Here is a 22,908-nt window from a genome sequence, read left to right on the forward strand (position 1 = left end):
TTTGGTATCAGAACTTGCTATATTTATTAACTATTTACAGAACAGCCTCAGAATTGGGCTTCAGAGCAATGTTTTTGATCACAGTAGTAATTTAAAAAAATAGATTTGTTTTTTTAAAGTTCTTATATTTATAATTTATAACCAAACAGATACTGACACATTTTACTCTGATGATACTCATAAAAAGTATCTGTATCGGATATTCGTTTCAACCGAGTACTCGCTTAACCCTAATAATTAGTTGATTATGCATATGTCTTTCTCAAACTCAAAAGACCTAGCCATTTTTTTTCTCTTGCTCCAATCCTCGCACTCTCGCATTTTTTTTTCAGCTGATAACTTACATACGTAAGTTCAATCAACATGACAAAAGTCTCAAATAGTCAACACAATGAATTAATACAAGTTTAACTTTCTAAAACTCATACAGTTGAGTTCAAAATCCAAAACTTGTCAGAGTTATTTGAGTTACGCTCCTCCAACGAACGCCGCCTGGCTCTGCCATCCCTTCACACAAAGCAATCCCAGTCCCGGCTATTCTCATCTGTGACACCACTATGGTGGAACGAGCTACCACACGCCATCAGAGCAGGGGCGTCCCTCTCTAACTTCAAGAAGCTCTTGAAAACTCTCTTCCGAGAACACTTCCTCTTATAACACCTCTAACTCCTAACCTCTAACATGCACTTCCTGTGCTATTCTTCTTCTATACCCTACACTTATCTTGTACTGATCGCACTTTTTTGTTTTGAATGCACTTTTTGTTAACTCTTACTTCCTTCCCTAGGTTTTTACCCCACTGATGTGAAATGTACTATGAGGTCTTACTAGTATTTATTGATGCTCTTACTAGTAATGTATTGTCAGTTGTAGATCTGTATTTGATGCTCTGTTGATGCTTGTATGTTGTTCCTCAAATGTAAGTCGCTTTGGATAAAAGAGTCAAATGAGGAAATGTAAATGTAAAGAGAAGAAGTAAGTTGACATAACTAAATGGGGCTATGATTTTTTTCAGTGTACAGACTTTCTTGAAGCACAGTAATCTAATCTGTAATCAGTAATACTATCCATAGAAAAGCCGTTTTAGCATTAAACAAGAAAAACAGGACAAACGGGACAGATGTGTGCAGATGAGTATGTTTGGAAGTGTGCATATATGTGTTTGTCTGTACTAAACCTAGCACGGGGCTGTTGTGGTCATCTCCAGGAGTCCAGCTGAGGGTGACCGCACGGTGCTTAGGATCGGTGATCTGGAGGAGGACAGGGGGATCTGGACGATCTGAGGGGGACAACAATATTGTTACCACAACCACTGTATGTCTCCAATGTTCCGAAAAATATTAAAAAATACTGAACAATTTTGTATATATTGTCTAGACCTGTTGTATTCTCAGCCTGTGACACTTGCGGGTTTATGATCATACTGTTTATGACCAGTGATCTTACCACATAACGTGAGGGTGCTGTTGACTTCAGCCGTGTCCAGATCAGTTATGACCTGACAGGTGTACACTCCCTCATCGTGTGGTCCCACATTAGCTATTATCAGGTCTGGTCCTTCAACTGTGTATCTGGGGAAATATGGTCATCATTATTATCCTCATCTTCCCCCTCCTTTTAACTGTATGGTCATCCTGTCAGTAATTTCTAACATTATGCTTGTTATTGTTAATTCTTTAATGTTTAGAATTTAGTCTTACTTTTTGTCACTAGGGGACTCAAAGAGCTTCTGATTGTTCTTTCTCCACTGAATTTGTGGAGAGCCGAGTTTGAGGTCCACAAGAGCCTGACATGTGAAGGTTGCTGTGTTTCCAGTCTGCACCTTCAGAGCCTGGGGAGGTGACAGGATCACTGTCCTGTCTGGAGGAAAAAGTAAGGAAACATAAAATGCTGAGACAAGCTGCATGACGAGCAAATACCATCAGCTGCTAAGGGGCACAGTGTGTGTGTATGTGTTTGTGCACATGTGTGGGCCTCACTCACTGAGCACTTCCAGCTCGGCACTGACAGACAAGTTGGTGTTCTGCACAGAGCAGATGTAGATGCCCTCGTCGTCATGGGTGACATTAGAGATCTCAAGCCCCCCGTTGGTGAGAAGGTTGACTCTGGGATCTGCCAGAAGGGAAGAGCTGCTGCCGCTTTCCCTGGAAAAGAGGCACACGCATGTTCGCAAAAACACAAATTAGAAACTTGGCAAGCAGAGTAAGAAATAAACCTTTTCAGTTACTGCAGGGGCTGATGAATTCACCAGTTCAATTACCACTTTGCCTATTATAACAAACCCTTGTTGGATACCTGCCACGCTGACAAAATCCATAGCTACAGCCCAGATGTAACAGCATTTGCTCTTAATTTATGCATTAAAGAGCTACCTACGCAACAATATCACCTCTGTGCAATGTGTTAATGTGAAAATCTGCCAGACAACACACTAAAATACACAATACAATGCAATGCAAACGAACACAATAGAATAGAATAAGGTGGTTAAGTGCCTCACCATATGACTTTAGGTTTAGGAGAGCCAAAGGTCTCACATTGCAGCACAGCCTTCATGCCCTCTGTAAATGTGTATGTATTCCCATCCTCAGTGAGGATCTGGGGAGACAGCTCTGCAACAACACACACACACAAAGAGAAATGAGAAACACACAGACATACATACACTCTGTTAAATAAGTGACATGTACAAAGCAGACATTCACCAATGACATAGACGTTGGTGTTGGTGAGGATGGTTCCATGTTTGTTGGAGGCCCGACACTGATAGATGGCAGTGTCTCCAAAGTTGACATCCTCTAAGATTACAGATCCGCTTGCAGTTAGAGTGCGTCTGGAGTCCTTGTCGGTTGCTGTTTAAAAACACACACAGTCAGCACACGCACAGCATTCGAGATTGTGTGTTGTGATATGCATTTGCTGGTGAGTCTATGCACTGACCTGAGAGGGGGGTCCCGTTGATGGTCCAACTGATGGTTGGAGCGGGGATGCCGTCTGCCTGGCAGTCTAGTCTGACAGTCTCACCTCGGGCATATAACTGACTGACTGGCTTCTTGGTCCAGTAGGGAGCCGCTACAAAGGACAGAATATATTGATTACCTACAGTACAGTACAAGCAAAACATTACATTCAAACCTTTACACAAGACAGTACTGATGCAATCTGTCAAGTGCAATCCTACTTAGTACTTTTTGAACCTTCATCAAGAACAAAGGTAAAGAATTCCCTCACTGGTGACATTAGTTGGTAATTGTGTTATGTAGCTTGCACTAAACTTCATGAATACAAGATTCAGTAATGTGATCAACAGGGAATCTGGATTATTGTAGTTACCATTACATTGTAAAATCACAGTCCATGCTCAAATCATTCTAATTGCACGTGCAACATAGCATATATATGTGCATGAGTGTGTGTGACGTACCTTCCACAGTCACAGTGTAAGTGTGTGCGATCTTCCCTTGGGAGTTCTCAGCTATACACTGGTACTCGCCACCGTCGCTCTCACTGATATCAGTGAAGCGCAGGCGGCGGTCGAAGAGATCTTTAGAGGTCCGAGATTCAGACAGCTCGCCGTCCTTCCTCAGCCACGACACTTTGGGAGTTGGACTGAGGAGGAGGAGAGAGGGAATCAGAAGGATGTAGATGGAGGGATGCAAGAAAGTAAAAGTGAGGTGAACATGGATATAAAATGAAGAAGGCAGGCAGGGAGAGAAAGAGACATGCACGGTGAAAAGAGAAGAAACACATGAAAATGAGAAGGCAGCGAGAAGCAGAGTTGGCGAAAGACACATAAAGGAATGAAAAGAGCGTAGGGAGGTAGGAGGAGGGGAGAGAGATGGATGAGATGCAGGTAAGATTTGATTAACAGGAGCAGGTCACGTTTTCTGATTGATGGGGATAGAAACACTCACGCACGCACACAGATACTCACAGGCCTTGGACGATGCACTCAAGCTCCAAGATCTGGCCCTTGAGGGCATGGTAAGTGCTGTGGCTTCCAGAAGGTCTCATCATGTGGGGCCTCCTGTTCCGCAGTACAGAGTTGGCTGGAGAAAGAGGGGTGGAAACACAAAGACAAAGATTCATACATATGTATGGGTAATTTTCAAATTCAGTGCTGCTGATACAGCAGCCACTTTAGGGGCTTTGACACACACACACACACACACACACACACACACACACACACAGAGGCAGTGTGTGGAATAGTGTGGAGAAGACTTTCTAACACCACATCATCATACACATTTTACACACACACACACACAGAGGTCTCATGTTAACATGTGCTCATCTTTCTGACCTCTAGTTGGGCCACAGATGCTGGCAGCCACATCTCAGTGTGAGCTGCATCTCATTACCACTGGGCTGAGGATGTGATGTCCCCCCTGCTGACTCTGGGACAATCTACTGGATACGGTACTGCTTTGGTCAGCACAACATGCCATGACATGATGGTGAGTTGACTTTAGTTTAACTATGGGGTCTCAGTGGTTATCAACACATTGTCGTGCTGACTATTTATCACACTGCATGTGCCAATTTGATATCCAGACCTATACAGTATTTTTCTCTTTCTCTCATTTTAAGCAATGTTACTGTATATTCCATTCTGGCTATCTTTCAAAATTAATATACTTTACAAAACAAAATGCAGGTCTTAAGGACAGTGTAAACTTGATCTTATAGGTTCGTTTGACCCACATTACAAAACTCATATGCTGGCATCATGGCTCCAGGGATGGCAATGTTGGTCTATCTTCTGCTTTGGTTCAGACTGAAATATGTATATGTATATAACAACTTTTGGATGTATTATCATGAAATATGGTACAAACATCACTGGTTCCCAGACAATTAATCTTAATGAATATCGTGATCCTCTGACTTTTCTTCTAGCGCCACCATAAGTTTGACATTTGTAGCTTTGAGAGAAATGTTTCAACAGCTATGTGATGAATTGCTATGAAATTTGCTATATATATTCCCCTCAGAATGACTGGTAATAACTTTGGTAATAGCCTCATCTTGCACCATCATAGAGTCAAAAGCAGTCTTAGCCTAAAGATGGATTTCTGGGATTCAGTTCAGTTTAGATTAGTTGATCCAGAATAAAACTCACAGGGGTTGACAGTCAGAGTGATGGGTTCCTTTGCCAGAATGGTGCGTGTTGTCAGGTACTGGACATTGCAGGTGTAGTCATTCCTGCTGTCCTCAGTTGTCAAATGGGCAAAGTATAGGTTACCATCCTTTCCCACGACCACCCGATCACTTAGCTGGATATGGTGTAGACCTGTAGAGAGGGGGAGAGAGGAAATGAGAAAGAGAACGGAAAATGATAACAGATAAAGGCAGTATAAAAAATGAGGAACAAGGGAGAGAGACAGAGAAGCTTAACAGCAGAATAAAATAGTGAGAGGAAATAGAAAAATGAATGCAAAGAGATGTCGGAGAATAAGATTAAGAATAGCCTAGACATTTTTTTTTAAAAACATCCAGGGATAGAAAATGCACAAAAGGATATTCTGGGCATTGAGAAAGAAAAAAGGTTGCATTGTTTCAGAAAGAAATAATCACCTATCTCTCTATGATAAGATAAAAGTGGACAACAAAAGGGTGGATAGATAGTCTACGTGACAGATTTATTGAGGAGACAGAAAAGATGTAATGGGAGGCAAAATGGAAAAGTAATGTACTCACGCCAATCCATCCAGTGAATGATAGGCTCCATAGAGCTCTGCGGGGGGTTACACTTCAGAACCATACTGTTACCCTCTTCAGCCTTCACATTAACCTTTTTTTCTTTCTGCTGGGAGGGGGGGGCTAAAGGGAGGCAATTGAGGAAAAGCACACACCTGTTAGTCTGCATAGATGCACACATGTATATAACCACCTGTCCACACATTTACTGTGTAATTCCCCACTGGAGGAACTTTAAGGATTTGTGTGTTCTGAGAAGGCGCCGGGTCGTCTTTTGTCTTGCAGAAGTAGAGTGATGTGATTTGTGAGTCATATGTGTTTGCTCTCCCTCCTCCCCTTTGCTCATTGTTGATAACCCCACAGGAGCTACTGAGGAGCGCTTCACATGACATCAACTCAAGAGCGTTTCTGGGGAAACCGTTGTCAGGGAAACTGTGAAGGAAGGAGGTAGCCCAGGAGAGAGCCAGTCACACAGGTGGATGGATATACAGAGGTGCTCTTTACTTTTGCCCACGGGCCCATCTGTGTGTGTGTGTGTGTGTGTGTGTGTGTGTGTGCACTTGTGTGTAAGTGACTATATGCTGATTATCATGTTATTGCATGTAATTATGTTCTGGGTGGAGGTACTGGGAGCACACGGTGTGAGCCTCCATCTGTTGACAAATGAGCTCTCTATAAAGCAGGGTAAGGTAAAGGTTTATACGCTGGCACCGTTCACAGCTATGTAAATTGCTCTGTTATTGATGATAAAACCAACAACAACAACACAGCTCACTTCTAATCTGGATTCTGGAGGCATTTACAGGAGCGCTAACACTGAAAATGACATCTATAAAAGACATGTAGCTCCTCTGATGTGATGCAGTTTGTCTGGAAACAAATCAGAGGACGTTTGATTATATAACTGAGATTCATCTCTCAAGGCTAAAGCCAAATGATTTTAAATCAGCAAACACTCACTGAGCATGAAGGAATTTGAATATTTAAATGATCAGCTGTCACGATGTATTGACTCTGTCTCAATAACAGGTAGCTTCAGGATTTATCTGTCATCAGCGTTTTCTTACCATCAGTGTTGAGTATGGCCTCGTTAGAGACGGCTGTCCCCAGCTCGTTGGATGCGTAGCAGACGTATTTGCCTTGGTACTGCTTCAGGGTGTCCATAGTATTACTGAGTGTGTAGAACGCGGATGAGCCAAAGCGCTCAGTAACCTTCAGCTCTGGGTCACTGCCCGGGTCAAACTCCTCTCCGTTCTTTGTCCATCGGAAACTTTAGCAAAGAACAAGATCATTCGTTGTTCAGTCAAATATGAAAGTCAAAAAATCATTTCAATGCCTTTGAAAAAGCACTTGTTTTTATTCACACAAGATGTCCTTATATGTCACATGAATTGTCTGCAAAAATTTACATGAGATGCCCCCGATGGGACTCATGAGCATGTGCTGTGTAATTGCAATATTCATCTTTTCCTTGGCAATTGGAGCAGTTTTCCACTTCAGAGCAGCTAAGACACTCTGAAAAGATTGCTTGAGGGCTTAATGACATTTATCCCTTGTTGAAATGAGAAATCTGACTGGGAGAAGCTGTGCTCTCATGTAATACTAATACGTAAATGTCAGCTGAACAAGGAGAGGGAAGGTCACTGTTCTCAGTTGTCTAAAAAGATAACCAGTGGCTAGACCTCTCCATGACTAATATAGCATCTTTAGACTTTATGTGTTTTTGTGGATGTGTGTGCGTCTGCTGACTAACATGGGCGAAGGGTTGCCGGAAGCTTCACAGCTCATGACGAGGTCTTCAACACTAAAGACGGTGACAGACTCCGGCTGCGTGGTGATCACTGGAGGCCTCTTGACTGCAAGGAACAAAAACAGAGACAGTGCTGTCACAATATCAGTTATATAGCAGGCGTGCATGTGCTTTTACCCACCTATATGGCTTAAATAGACAGAACCACACTCGTCTTCACATGACCTCCTTTCATTCTGCATGCTGCTGTAATAACTCCAGCTATGACATACACACATATATCAGCCTATCACAACACACACATCTCTATGGTTATTGGTAACGGCTTAGCAAAGTGCACAGAATAACCAGAGATACCACTCATTTTCATAGCTTAACAGCTGCCGATAAGTATATTCAGTCAATAGCACTTAAAAAGACTCCTCAGAGGAAGAGATGAAATGTAGGCCGAGGAAAATAGTGAGCGTAACAGAGCAGGCAGTGAAAATGGGTTGAGATGAGAGGATATTGATATAGCAAAATGTAAGAGGAAGAGTTAATGTAAAAGAGATATATGCACACACAGTGCTCCCTGTGAGGCCGAGAGTCAGGGAGAGGGAGGGTAAGGGTGTGTGGGGAAATGAAGCAGGGATTTCGAGGGAGAAAAAAGTAATGACCGCCAGAAGAGGTTTCTCTTTCTCTGTCACCACTGTCCATAACAGCCATAAAGCAACAGCCATAAAGCGGAGCCTCGATAACAGACTCATAAAAACCAACATGCTGGGGTTTGGTGTGACTACTGTATTGAACCAGCATATTTGATTCTCCCACATGGTTTATGGCCCATGTCGTGTTTTTATGTGCTGCTTTTCAATACTTACAGACAGAAATTTAAATCTTTTTCTCCACATAGCTTCAGTAACTACACACATAGGTTGCTTGTAGAGGAATAGAGGTCACGGCGCGATTCTTGTCGGTCAAGCCTTTAATTTGCCTTTAATTTGACTTAAAGGGAAAGAGACAGAGCCTGGGATGAATTTACATTATGCAGGTAAATGGGTAAAGGAGGACATGGGGGGGGGGGGGGGGGGGTGCTGCGGTGGAGATGGAGAGCTGAGTGGACAGAGGAGATGGAGTGCAGCAAAGAGAGAGCGCATGCAGAGCAACAGAAAAACAGAGCAAAGGGAGACAGAGATAAAGGGAAAAAACAAACACGGTGGGGAAACACAGAGATTCAGAGAGAGACCAATAGGGAGAGTGAAGGAATTTAATGAAAGAATTCCCACTGATAGAGGAAATAAGCCCATTTCCTCAGCTGATCAAATTGAAGTTTGGACTGCGGGCGCTGCTCCATTATTGGCAGAGGAGGAGGAGGAGAGGAGGTGGTGCTTAGTGCTTTAACTCCTCTTTATTTTCCCGTGTCTTTGATCTGACATCCCTGCTGCCTCCTTACAGACAGCAGCTCCTCACACCTTCTCCTCCCTAGCCCTACAGGGATCTCACCAATTGGGACCCAGTTAGGCTAAACACACACCCACATAAGAGAAAAAAAGGCACACAGAAACTGGCTCACCTTACAACACACACACATCCTCACATACAAACACGCACGGCAAAAACACACACACCGAAACAGATGCATAAACACGGACGCACACACAAGCATAACACTGCAAACGCACACTAATGCCAGATTCATTATTGTGCAGCACAGAGCAGCGCGTTTTACTGTGTGCTGGATGAAAGCTAACCTCTCTGCCATAATGAAAGTGTTTACAATAAGCCTCGCCAGAACCTGCATTAAGAGAGATAGACGTCAGGAAAGTAAATAGCACTTACGATCACTCATGTGGTCTGTTAGTCCACAGTGGCAGCCAGAGAAACGGCAAAGAGGGGGAAACATTTTCGTTAGAGTAAACAAGAAAGAGAAAGAGAGACTGAAAAAGAGATAGCTAGATAGATAGTGTTTCACCAATAATTGAACAACAATTATGATAAACGGACGATAAAGCAGTGTAATGCCTCCTGTAATGAAGCATAACTTTTAACCTTTGCCTCCTTGACACAGATTCTAACACATCTCCTTTATTGATCCTGATCACTGCCTCTTTGACTCTCATTGACATGCCAGAGGCTCGCTAATTGAAAGGCAGGGGACACCTTGACCTTTTACAATCTTTAACCTGCTCCTCCTTCCTCCTTCTCATCATCCTCGGCCTTCTCACCTCTGTGTCAGCTCGCCTCTTCGGGAATTAGATTGGGAGATTTACTGCATTTCATCAACATTTAGGGCGTATACGTGCTTCTATACACACTTTTGAAGAATGTGTGGGTGGTGAAGGACTTGTGACTCATTGCAAGTAGTCTTAGATAAAGAGTGAACAACAAAAGCAGCAGTGGAAACAATATTCTCTCTCTCCATTGGAGCTCTGTGGACAGGCTGGCAGCCGCAGAGGAGATGAAGATCAATTTCCCTGCAGGGCCACAAGCTCAGCTGTATTTCTAATGCCCACATATTGCATTGAGGAGGTGGAAGAAATGAGAGCGAGTGAGAAAAAATCTTGTTGGATTTTTTGTTGTATAACTCAATTGTTGATTAAATTACTCCCCAATCAGATTCTGGTTTGCCCAAGGAAACCAGATCAATAGTTGGACTAATCATTGCAGTATGAGGGGATCAATTACAAAGTAATTAGACACACCACAGGCATAGATGAGTGGAAACATAGAAAAAACCCAGACAGGGTAGTATTTCAAGCATAAATGGTGCAAATCCAACCCTGAATACTGAGGTTACTGAAAGAGAAACACATGTTCATTCTGCTCATTTGCACTAATTAATCATGATGAAAGATCATTATTAGTGTGCTTTGATGAATCAACAATGTAATTAACACAACAAATAGATCTTTGAACCTCATTCAGCTACCATTGTTATGAATGGTGCAATATGGTATCTGTACTCACAGTTGGAGGGTATGTTTATGGCTGCTTGGCAGGGCTGGGCAGCAAGGGAGAGAAGGAGGAGGAGAAGGGGGAGGAGGCGGGAGGAGCACTGCCCCCTACTGCCAACCTGCTGTCGCTGCGTGTGAGGCATTGCTCACTGTCCCATCAAAGTTCCACCTGCTCACACACACGTACTGTAAAATGCACACAGAGGGCAACCTCCACCACACACACACTTGTGCAGAGGAAGTGTGGAGGCTTCCTTTTCCAGGAGGCCTCGGCTTTGCCTCCTAAGACTTTGGTCTTGTCTTCTCTCTTCTTTTTCCCTCCTCTCTCGTTTTTGCTCTCTTTTTTTTTTAAAGTCAGGTCCACGCCCTCCTGCTGGTCTCCTCTGTGAAAGATAAAAGAGAGGGGGGAGGTGAGGGGAGGACAAGAGGGAGGGGCAGAGAGGGGCCATGTGTCAGAATGGGAGAAAAATTACCCTGCACCATGTGGTCAGACTTATACACAGACCAACCCACCAATCAAGATTTAACAGTACACATCCCAACAAGAAAAAAAAACTGTTCCTATCTCTGAACCTGTTCCTGCAACAACAAAAAAAATCTCCATTTGGTTAATTACATGACCAGTGGCCCATATGGAAGGGCCAGTCAGCAGGACAGATGGACAGAATACCACAACAAGAACCTGAACAGAGTCTCCTAGCTCCCAGATGGGCTGTGGACAGACAAATGCAGATTGATGAAGTGTCAAATCAGATAAACCGCAAGACAGACAAACAAATAGTTAATAATTCGACTGGTTTGGGCTGCACTGCATGAACTGAACTGTATGTAGTGTGCTTGGGTGATAGTGCTGTGATAAGCGTGCGATAAAGATGCTATCAGTCATGGTGAGCGAGGCAAGCCACCCCTGCTAGGAGTCTATCCGTTCTCCATCTGTACCCTTGGATCCGGTCCTCACCGCAACATGCAGGCTGTCCTCCCCCACGGCACCACGTGGCGCAGCCCGCTGACTGTTTACACTACTCAGTATCACACACAAAGAACTGTTATAGCACACCATGATTAAGACATACATATGAGACAAAAGAAAATGGCGATAATAGAGAGAGGATGCTTATTTGGCAGCTCTGCAGTAATGGCAGCCTGACGGAAAGAGTGTTGGCTCCGCACGCTGCTGTTTATTGGCAGTGCCACAGCGGAGTGATGGGTGACCTTGGTGAGTGGGGGAAGGTCAGACAGGAGAGGAGATGAAGATGATGGAGAGGAGTGGAGAGTGAGAAGAGGAGGGAGAGTGGTGATTTTCTTTTATCTAGTGGGTAATGGTTGGCCAGTTAATTACTGTGGATATTTCTATGTCACTCAGAGAACACCTATTGAACAATATCTTAAAAACAGGAATTTGAGATTTGTCTACATCAACAAAGCCACATTAGATTAAATTAAAGATCAAATAAGGGCTGAGCCCTTAATAACACAGTTTAAACTAACAGCATTAGGATTAAATGAGCCATTACACCATCGTGCTTGCCTTGTCAGAAGAATGGCACAACAAGCACACAGAGAGCGAGAGGAAGGAGGGGTGAAGTGGGTGGAGGACTTTAGATAGATGGTAAAGAGGAAAAGTGGGTTTGAGGAGGAGACCTGAGGAGAGGGAGGAGTGGAGGTGAGGGAGGAGAAAGGCAGAGTGAAGGAGGGAGGGTGAGAGGTGATGGGAGGAGAGGAGGGATGTGGAAGCAGGGGAGGATGAGGGATGACAAAGGGTGACAGCTGTGACGCTAATCCTATCCATACACTTGCATACATACACACATGTGCAAGCTCCTCCAATCAGTGCACAACATTTGTTCACTTTCTTCTTGTTCCTCTTGTGCTTCATTTCTTTTCCTGTCCTTCCATCAGCGGCTTTAGTAGTTGTTCTCTGGAGACAGGGGGCCAATTACAGCGTTCCGGTCTTAAACCGGCCTCTCCAAAATGCCATTAGAGGCAGATGAACGAAGTGCAGCCGGTCAGGGTATTAGCACTGGTGTTAATGTGATCTAAGGTGGGAGCTTGCCTATCAGTGCCCCCTCAAAAGAAACGATGAGGGAGAGTCGAGTGGAGCAAAGCAGGACACTGATTAACAATGTGGTGCGCCGTAGCTTGTCACAATTCACCAAGGGATTGTGCTGCACGTGCACAAGTCGGCACACACTCAGAGACACACTCGTGGCTAACACACACATACAAAGAAACTTGTAATGCATGGATGGACCAACAGAAAGGAAGGCAGACAGACAGACACACACACCTCCAGTGGTCTGACAGAAGAAATCAGACAGACAAAAAGGGCACGGTCCAGTGGGCTCCAGTCAGGAGGTAGACCTTGCCGAAGAATATTCCAGTCAGGTTGAGTAGGAGCAGTAAAGGGGAACGCTATAATGGGTTGGGAGGGGTGTACAAAGAAGGGACTGTGTGAGAGAGAGAAAGGCTGAGACAGACAGAAAGAGAGAGGGAGTGAGAGGTGGCATGGGAGATTGCCATGTAATGAGGCTAAGCCACCCAAACATGTTGATAGCACAGACTGATGTGGCCTGACAACCTGGAAGTGTGTACAGCATGGAGTCTTCGTGGCGCTCCATTATCGCAGGGGTGAGAGACACTGACATGGAAGCAGATGCCTGATTTCACTTCTTCAGGGTGTCCGCTGTGCAGCTGTCAGCGATCCAATCTCAGCCCCGTTACCTGCTTCATTGGACAGGGTCAAAGGTCACGCCTGGGATGGCTGCTTGCAGCTGGGCTGAGATGACCCATCACAGTGTTTGAGTGCTTTTAAAAACTATTATCACCGCTGGGATGTCAACAGGCACCATCAGAAGTCGTTCAATCACAGGGAGATTGTAGAGTGAGCAGCGCTGTGTTGAGATTTGAGGGCGTGGCCATTTCTTTTTTCCACAAGAAAGCCTGAATGCAGAAAATTTGCCACCAACAGGCCACGTATCAAAGCAGCCAAATTGATAGAGCCAATTTTGCAATGTCTTCAAATATTCATGAATTCCTGCTTTGAGGCGTTTTGCTTAACAAAAACACAAATAACCCAAACATTTTGTGTTGTGCTGTTAGTGTTGCTTTCATTAGTAGAATGTAATTGCTGCAAACCATTGTGGCGTAAACCCCCCTTGTCATCCATTAGATAGAAAATTGCATGCTTCCTTCCTCTGCAAAATGTAGTAATTAGGATTAAGTAGACATGTTGGGTGCTGCTAAGGACTTTCCAGTGCTGAATAGGCTCTCTTAGATCAAACCTCAAGAGTCAAATCATATTCTGATACCCATCATGCCAACCACCCACATATACATGAGAGACATCTACTGTTTGCTTCATATCCTCACGTATCCGTGTGAGAAGCTGCTGTATTGATTAATGCAGCCTTGTGTATTATCTCTCAACACAGTGAATCATGCAAATATTCTCAATTCTGAAAGCCTCTCTGTGCTTTGATCAGATGTGCTGCGCTACCAAATTTGTGTGTGCGTGCGCGCGTGGGTGTGTGTGCGCGCGCGAGCGTGTTCAAACATGTGTGCAGGTCTGGTGTCCTGTCATGCCTTGCTTTTAAATATTAAAGAATCTCCAGCTGTGAAGATGTGTAGGGGGAGTGGATGCAGGGCGGAAAGCAGGGGGGAGAAAAATAAATGAATACATGCCCCCCTTTGGCCCCTACTCTTCCCCCAGGGTTCGTCTGTCTGAAGAAACATCAGGCTGAAAAGCGACAGATCGAGGGAAGCAGGAGTGATTTAGACATAAACAAAGAGAGTACCCGCCAAGACAAATGGACTAATAGGCATTATAGGAGAAAGGCAGTGAGCGATTATAAGGGTCAAGAGATAGTAAAAGTGAGGGGAGAGGTCTGAGAAACAAGGTGATGCTGGTGGGGGGTAGATGATCAGGCCTCCTACAGAGTGAATTATTCATAGAAATCCCCTTCCTGTCGGTACAATTTGCCCTAAATTCACCCAAATTCATAATTCATTCGCAACCCTTGCCATACATTCGGCTTGGTCCCAGACCGACGCTGTCCATCTATACCTGGTGTCTTTGGTGTGGCTGTCTGAGCCTCTCCTCCACTGCCGCCCTCTTCCTCTCTCTGGCAGGGTCATACTTAATGCATGAGCCTGTTGCAGTGAGACAAGTCTCAGACCCACTTTGTCGCTACAGCAGAAAAATACCACAAATCATGTGAAATAATACTGGCTACCTGTTTCCACTCAACTCCACAATTCTCCTTGCAACATAGACATGTCTTTCATCATTCACAGCGGTGAAGATTGCATTTCTTACAAGCCATTCTCACATTTTTCTGAGTGTTTCTACTTAGAAGCCGAGCCTTATAATAGGAACCGTCCAAGAACGATAAGGGCCCATTTTCCTGTCACCTTTTTATCAGTCTTCTTGTTCCCCCCTCTCAGCCCCCTTGGTAGTTGACACTAAAAGCTTTCTTCAATTCCCCTCCGATCACTTTTCACAGTACATTTCCTGGTCCCTTCTCCTCTCCTCTCTTTGTCTTCTTTCTATACTCAAAATCTTTTCTCTCCATCAGTTTCATAAACTGCTGCGGTAGCACTCTTGGCTTGGACAATAGGCAACACAGCTGACTAATTCAATATTTGCAACTTTAATGGAAAAGGGGCTTCAAAGCACAGAGGGAAACCAATATCTCCCCCATGCCGGTACTCTTTGTTTAAAAGACCAAGTAACACGTGTTTTAAGGCAGATGATCCATGGTCAACTTCAAATGGAAATTTACCAGCAGAAAAAAGCTGCAAAGCTACAGCTTATCTGAAATCAGGGTACACAGACAGCACATTGATCAATCCCACTATTAGCATAAGCTCGGGCGTTGCTACTCCCACTAGTGTCAAATCCAGCGATAGAATGCACGCCATATTTTCCTCGTTTTCTTTTTCAAAGACCCCACCTAACCCCACCCTCCTCCCCCATCGTTCTGTCAAGGGTTAGGGGTTAATACTGGAGTGACGCAGAGCCGGAGAAAATAAAGGTTGTCAGAGGAGCCGTGAGGGCAACCGCCCACTCTCTCTTGCTCGCTCTATATCCTGGTTGCCATGACAACAGGGTCTCCACACAGCATCCCCCCTTGTACATACAAATTCAGTTATTCACACACATGGACACTAACAGGTTTGCAGTATCACTTACATATGCGCACGCACGTACGCACGTTAATTTGCTGGCGCACACAGGACAGGCCATCCCTCACACACACACACATACATACATATTCATTCATGAGTAAGTACAAATACTGGATGTCTTCACATCTATACTATCTACACATACTTGTGTACACACAAAACACTCCGACTTGTCAGAAAGTCTTTAAGTTTCTCAAAGATTTATAAGGTGAAAACATTTACAGATGTATCCAACCGAAGGTTAAAACAAGAACAAGATTCCCTCGTCATCCCTATTGTCAAGACTGCAAAAGAAGCTACCTCTGGTGTGATTTATTTATTTATGTTTTTCCCCTTAAGACACAATGGGAATGGTAGAATAAAAGAAGTGGTGAATAATTCACAGAGAAGGGAGTGGACTCATTAAGACATCCGTGAGGGTTGGAGAAAGAGAGATGAGGTGGATGGATGGAAGGGGGGGGCAGAAACTGAGTGAGAGAAAGAAGGGCAACACCGGCGGGAGATCAAAGCGGGGGCTGACAACAAAGTCGACAACAAAAAGTCTGAAAAATTCATAGAAAGTGAAAACAAATAGGAAAAAAAGTGGGTTGGAAAGAACAAAAAAAAAAAAGGGGGTTAAAAAGTGGAGTGTAAATGACAGATGTGAAAAGAGAGCGATCTGGTTATGGGATCACTGACCAGTAAAAGCTCTGTAACGATCAAAAACAGGGGTGTTACCCTAATGTAATAGTGTATCAAATTCCCTGGATGTGTGTGTGTGTGTGTGTTTGTGTACACGTGAGTCTGTGTGTGCTGCTGTGTCTATCAGTAAAGATCAGCCTGTGTGTCAGCAGGTCAGCTAATCTCTCTGTTGTCAGCTAATGGAGCCAGTCCTGCAGATGGAGTGCTGCCTCTAGCTCTCTCTGCTTCTAGCATGTTAGCGGCTGCTCACTTAAATCCACATCTGATAAGGTAATTTGCTTATGGTTGGCCTGTCAGCCAGTAAGTCACAGGAAGGAGAGATATCTAGTATCAATAAACAAAAAGAAAAACAGAAGGGAGCAGAATGGTAGGTTTGTGTGTTCGGGAAGATAAAATGACATGACTGTAGACTTTTGTATGGGAGTTAAATTGGCACAACATGTGAGTAGTGCTGCAATATTGAATCTCTTTTTCCATGTCCTTTTAATTCAACTGTAAGATACAATATGCAAAGAAACAGACTGTTCTGTCTCACTGTAAAAAAAAAAAACAACAGACAGAGACAACAACAAGGAAACAAATCTGTACACTAAATGAGAAACATGTATTCTGTATGTATACATACACTCAAGCATAAACTTTCCTTTACACTGCTGTACTGTTGCCTTGTGGGCGTCATTTGCTTCATTAGCAGCAGCATCAGTCAGATTCGGCGCCTGCAGCACAAAGCGCTGTAATTACGGACACACCCTCAGTGTCACGCAGAAGATATAAGATGCAATACGTACCCAAACGCCCCCCATGCACACTACAGATCCCCATAGGCACATTGTTATGCACTCTATGTGTAGCAGGAATGCATACAGCTCATGAAGATGCTTTTTATGGCAGAGAGGTTTAGTGTCCATACAGTAGATGGTTAATGGCGTTTAGCTAGAGCACACAGGGGCAATCATGACATTATGAAATTACGTGGAAGAGCTGTTAGGAGTGACCTTTCCTCTTTCCCCTCCCTGCTTACTTTTATGTCTCCTGCTCCGTCCTACAGACGCTGCTATCTCTCAGAGTCAGCCTCTCCCCTTTTCTCCTGCTCCTCTGGAGCCAACAGCCTCGCTTGTGCTTCTCCTTATTTTGACCTTCACTGCCACTTTCTTTTTTTTTCTCTCTCTCTCTACCTTTGTGACGACATATGCTGTCTGGGAAGTGAAGCTCAGTGGAGATCCTTCAGTAAACATGTTTGTATGCAGCCATTCATCCCTTAGAGAGAAAAATTAGAGGGAGACCAGACGGGTAAAAAGGAGATTTTATGTGTGTGTACCAGTGAAGCGTTTGGGAATCAAACTGGAGCCAGGCAGGCCAGTAAAAAGAAGCTGACACCAGTATAGTATGTGTTAGCCGTGAAACCAGAGGCAGCAGCTTAACACTGTTGGAGATGACAAACTAGCTACAACACAAACAGTATGCAACAGCACCAGGGGGAAATCAGCCACTGAAGCAGATGCTTGAACATCCATTGCATAGATATATATATATATATATATAGGGCGCATAACACATAAGCATTTACAGCACTTTATGGTGTTTTTTTCATACAGGTCACATTGTTAGTCAAGTCGGCCATGCATACATACAGTATAAAGCAGCAGAAGAGACAGCTGCATGAGCCTCAAAGAGAAGGCTGTAATGCTAAGGTTATCTGACAAGCGTGATGAGTGTGAATGGGAGCATATGTGTGCCAATGTGAATGTGTCAGAAAGAGGGCAGGTGAGGCAGGTCTGTGTTGGATGTTGCAGGTAAAGATGTGCGAGAAGGGGCTGTGCGGTCAATCATTCGGCAGACAGAGAGGAGGAGGAGGAGAAGCAAGAGGAGGGAGTGGTCCCTCGGGTCAGGTGATAAGTGGCCCATATAGCGCTGGAGGACACAGCTGCCAGGAGCTCTTGTGACACGTACGGACACGTGGCCGCCTCCACAAGGAGAATCGGCACGCCACACCCTGAGGAGAGGGGCGGAGTGTGTATATGTGACCTACGACCTCCATCACAACAGGTTTGACGTTTGAGATGTCTCAGAGAAAGAAAAAAAAATTTCTTACAGAAGAAACATAACAAAAATGTCAAATTTGCCTAATGTGAAATTGTGACACGTCTTTGTTTTGAAGAAATGTCTGTGTTACTCAGGCTGTTTCAACAGGTACATTGTTTTCATATTTCAAAAAGGTAATTTTTTTGCTCTAAGCTTCCCTGCAGACTTAGCTTATTGCTCAGACTTTTCCAGAAATATTTGTCAAGGTCTCCTTTGGTTGGATGTAATCCTGTCTTTTCCACCGCATCAGGGAAATGAGCTGCTGGCAGGGCAAGGTCACGCATAGTGCTTTGCTCACACATTTGCATGGGAGGGCCCCAGTGGCTCAACAACTGTGGGAAAGTGGCTAGCTTTTATGTGCGTGTTTTTTCTAGCCTGATACTGGGCTTGTCGAGACATGAAGTAACCATACATATAAATTGTAGAAAGTCCATGAATAAAAACATACATCAGACATGTTTGCACCCATGCACAGAACTTATAACCACATACCGTTTCAGTATTTAAAGAAATGCACAAGAAAGGAATTTTTAACACCAACATAGTTCCTGAAAGAACATGAGCACAACCAATCAGGTGTCACAAGTTAATTAACTACAGTAGAGGTGGAGGAGAGGCAGCTTTTGTAAAACAGCACACAGGACCTGGTGATTCGCATCTTCAAAATGATTAACCAGGTCAGACGACAGCTTCCAGTTTTCTGGCATCTTGGCAATCCCATTAACTTTGTTAAAAGTTGCAAAAGCAGCACTTCCCCTTAAGTGCTCCTCATCTAATCAAATACAAGGTCTTCTGGGGATGAGGTAGGAGATGTAATGCCTCTAAACAGCTAGTAAATATCTATGGAGTGGAAAAAGAGTGGAAAGAGAAGGGGGTGATGGTGTGTGAATGGATGAGAAAGAATGAGAGAAGGCTACAGAAGAAATTAAAAAAATTATCAGAGTCCCATAAACTGTGAAACAAAAACTGAAATCCACCTTCTAGCGCTCTGTCTTCTGTTAGGACGCAACTAAAACCTAAGCGTAAGTGCTAACATTCTGACTGAGCAATTCTATTGATTTGTTTGTTGTCCAATAAAGAAATCTTGTTTTCTTCCTGCTGTGGTTGCACTTCGCTGTATTTCTTTTATGCCTCACTCTCTCTCACCACACTGCAATGACAAGTCAATCTTTCAGATTTATGTGTATGAATTCAAGATATTTTCAGTCGCATTTGAGTAAAGTTTACGTGATTCAAGTCAAGGAAAAAATCTTCATTTCCACTGTAGCATATTGTTATTCTTTATAAACATGCTCTCTACTAATAGGTCACAGAAATTAATCTATATTCAGTTCATATAAACCTTGACATCTGCTGTTCTAAACATTCTAGAAATCTTCTGATGCAAGGACGTGATAAGTTTTACATTTCCTCAGCAGTTTTATTCTGTATCTGTTTTGTTTAAAAAAAACCTATTCACAAATTATTATTATATAAGTGTGCGCACTGGCTCTGAAAACAACCCCCACGGAAACTGCTACTTGTCTCCACATCAGCTTGTTTACGCCTCTTTCATCGCACTGTGTCATAAACACACACAGGAAAACAGCAAATTTCTCATATATGAAGACTCTCGGTCACACCCACACACACACACACACACATAGTAGTAGACTGAGCGTTAGTTTAGGTAATTGTCTGGCAGGACAAATCAGTTTAAAGGGATTTGCCATTCAAATAGGGCTGAGAGAGAATAAAAGACCTGTGAAACAAGAGTTTGCATGGCGATATGGCTACTGAGCTTCAAACGTGGGCTGGGTTTATATGTCCGCACCACCTGTGTGCGCGTTTGTGTCAGAAAGTGTGAGTGTGTGTTTAGGATGTGACAGGTCAGTATTGTTATGCCTGACTCATTTTGTTTGTTGTGTGTGCGTACGGCTAGGTGTCAATACCCCTGCCTCCCTTTCCTTTTCTCACCCCACTGTCACCATGACAACCTCCTGACTCCAGCTCAGCAGCACACGGCAAATACTTCTCTCCCCTACCCCCCCTCCTACACGTTCATTCTCCTCACCAGCCCCCCCGTCCCCCTCCCCATCTATCTGTACTTTATACTCTTTACCTTCATCTCCTGTCTCCTGTGACTCCATCTCTTGCTCTTTCCCCATCTCTGGCTTTCTCCAGTTCCCGCGTTATGTCTACATGCTACCCATACTTGAAAGAGCTCCTCCTTCCTGACTGTCATCTTTGCGGAAATTCTATCTGTTATTTGCGCTCCTTTATCTCTTTCACTTCTGTTCTCTATTCTCTGCTCCCTGCTGATTGCCTCTCACTCCTTATATCAGTATGAAACTTCCATTTTTCCTCTTCCCTGAACTCCTTTACCCCACCCCTCCCTCCCTCTCTTCTCCTCCTTCCCTACAAAAAGAAGCTTATGGAACACTGTCTTCCATCTGTCCTGCACTACATCTTCATTACAACCACACAGCCAAGATCATACACAATGCAATTACAGGTAGCATTCTATCAACCTCTACCATCAACTTTTATCAAGCCTGAGAGGAACCATCTAGCCTAGGGGGAAATTTGCAGGCTGGCACAGCATCGATACAATTCCTCGACCCTAAGTGGCTGACTAACTCCCATCGCATCTGTTATCATTATCATCAGCAAACCATTTCTGCTCTGTAACTAAATCCAATCATTACCAATGGAGTCCGCGGCGGAGATCTATTTGAGGCAGAGCTCTCCAACAGAGGAGAGCAAGGCTCCAACAAAGGCTGCAGTGTTATCTGAGGCGCACAGCCCCGTCTCTGCTGCAGACCCCGATCTCTGCAAATCCCCCTTCCCACGTCTTTACGCAGCTCCAGCCCCTCTACGCACCAGTGTGTAGTGGTGCAAAGAGATCAAGGGCATGACATTTTCCGGAACGCACAACAATTTTCAGCAATGAAAGGGAGTAAACAGACAACCAGTTCAATCAGTCTGTCTGTGTGTGTGTGTGTGTGTGTGTGTGTGTGTCCCATCAGACAGCTAAAGGGAGTGACAAGTATATCTGACTTATATTTTCTATTCTAGAAGGCAGACAGAGTGAACAGAAAAAGTGAGGATGCTGTTTCATCTCTTCTCTATTTATATTGTTTTGCAGAGCTTCCTCTCCTTTCTCTCTCCCCTCCTCCTGCATCATTTTTTCTTTTCCCCCTCCTCTTCCTCCTGGGAAATTGCCCCATACACTGAAGCCCCAGCTGTGGCCACAACTCCACCGCAGTCTCTCATCTCACTTTCCCTCCCGTTTTGCTTCAGTTATGAGAGATGACAGGAAGGGTTCGGCCCCAATTCCAGCGAGAGCAAGAGGGAGTGAAAAACAGAAGAGAGAAGAGAGAGAGAGGCTACAGGGTTGCAGAGGAAGCTGTGGTGACCTTTCCCTGCAGCTAAACAACCAGTTGATGAGCTTTTCATAGAGAGTTAGGCCAACAAAGTCTGACAATCCACATCTATACTGTAGACACACGCAAAACAAAGATGCTCGCAGCCAGCTGTTGATACTCTTGTGTATACTCTCACAGTTAAATATATGAGCAACATAGCGCACACGGATACACACCTTCTCAATGAGAAAATAGACCAGCGGCAATATTCTAGTACATTAAATCCCCTGCTATAGCGGCAGATATCTAAATCATCTCCATCCCATGATAGCATGGCTTAAAACATGCTGATCGTGCAGGTTCCTATATAGGACACCCACACAGCAGGTCAGCAACTCCTGCCAGCTAGCACTAGCCAAACAAACACAGCTTTTGCATGGCAACATTTCTTTAACACCTGAGAGACGTTTGCCTTTATTCAAACTGAAAGGAGAAACCAGCTTTCCTGATACTTGTGGAGGCAGACACAAGTATCCCCCCCCCCCCACACACACACACACACACGCTGGCAAGCTGAGGGGCCGAAACACAGGGAACAGTGTGTGTGACGGCCGCACAGCTACTAACAGCCCTGTCACTAACATTTATTGTTGGATTGTTTGTCCGACTCTGAACCACAGGCTGGTCAAAACAGCGTTCACTACACAGTCAAAAATAAAACAGAGACTGTCTGGACTACTGGATGGAGGAGAGACAGAAGGAGAAATTTAATGACTGAAGGCATGGGGGGAGCAAAGGAGAGAAAAGAGTTATGAGGACGAATAAAGATGGATGATTTATGGTACCCACTGAGAATGAAGTCATCCCAGCTAAGCTGAACACACGCTGATTTAATCCTGTCTGTTGAGTCTATAGGCAGTTCTACTATTTGTGTGGTTGTGTTCTTTTTTAATTAGTGTCACAGAGTTACTCTGTACACAACCTGAGAAGCATGTGTGTGTGTGTGTGTGTGTGTGTGTGTGTGTGTGTGTGTGTGTGTGTGTATGTGTGTGTGTGTGAGAGAGTGTGTGTGTCAATGTGTGCGTGCTTGGCAGGTGTACATCTGCCTCTGCACACACTGACATTTTAATCGCTACAGGATCTCTGTCCTTTACCCTCCCATCTCTCTCTGCTCTCCATATCTTTCTTCCTTTATCTTCCCACATTGTCCTCCCGTCTTAACCTC

General features: G+C 44.2%; 1 protein-coding gene across 3 annotated transcripts in view; it reads right to left on the reverse strand.

Moving 5' to 3' along the window:
* Window positions 1-22,908, reverse strand: part of l1cama (L1 cell adhesion molecule, paralog a) — a 40,576-nt gene that overhangs the window by 7,376 nt on the left and 10,292 nt on the right. For 2 of the 3 annotated variants that reach the window (XM_038722578.1, XM_038722577.1), the window contains exons 2-16: window positions 10,400-10,769; window positions 9,272-9,286; window positions 7,457-7,559; window positions 6,771-6,973; window positions 5,704-5,826; window positions 5,126-5,296; window positions 3,935-4,049; window positions 3,425-3,609; window positions 2,941-3,072; window positions 2,706-2,852; window positions 2,501-2,612; window positions 1,984-2,144; window positions 1,701-1,860; window positions 1,447-1,571; window positions 1,178-1,279 (exon numbers count right to left, since the gene is read on the reverse strand). In XM_038722578.1, coding sequence (XP_038578506.1) covers window positions 1,178-1,279; window positions 1,447-1,571; window positions 1,701-1,860; window positions 1,984-2,144; window positions 2,501-2,612; window positions 2,706-2,852; window positions 2,941-3,072; window positions 3,425-3,609; window positions 3,935-4,049; window positions 5,126-5,296; window positions 5,704-5,826; window positions 6,771-6,973; window positions 7,457-7,559; window positions 9,272-9,286; window positions 10,400-10,529 — 1,984 coding nt within the window. In that variant the 5' untranslated portion in view covers window positions 10,530-10,769. The remainder of the gene's footprint in view (window positions 1-1,177; window positions 1,280-1,446; window positions 1,572-1,700; window positions 1,861-1,983; window positions 2,145-2,500; window positions 2,613-2,705; window positions 2,853-2,940; window positions 3,073-3,424; window positions 3,610-3,934; window positions 4,050-5,125; window positions 5,297-5,703; window positions 5,827-6,770; window positions 6,974-7,456; window positions 7,560-9,271; window positions 9,287-10,399; window positions 10,770-22,908) is intronic. The other variant, XM_038722579.1, reaches the window with a different exon arrangement.

The sequence above is a fragment of the Micropterus salmoides genome, unplaced genomic scaffold (genome assembly GCF_014851395.1).
Source record: "Micropterus salmoides isolate LMB-PRFRI ecotype aquatic unplaced genomic scaffold, ASM1485139v1 Ms_hic_scaffold_16, whole genome shotgun sequence".
In the NCBI taxonomy this organism is placed as follows: Eukaryota; Metazoa; Chordata; class Actinopteri; order Centrarchiformes; family Centrarchidae; genus Micropterus; species Micropterus salmoides.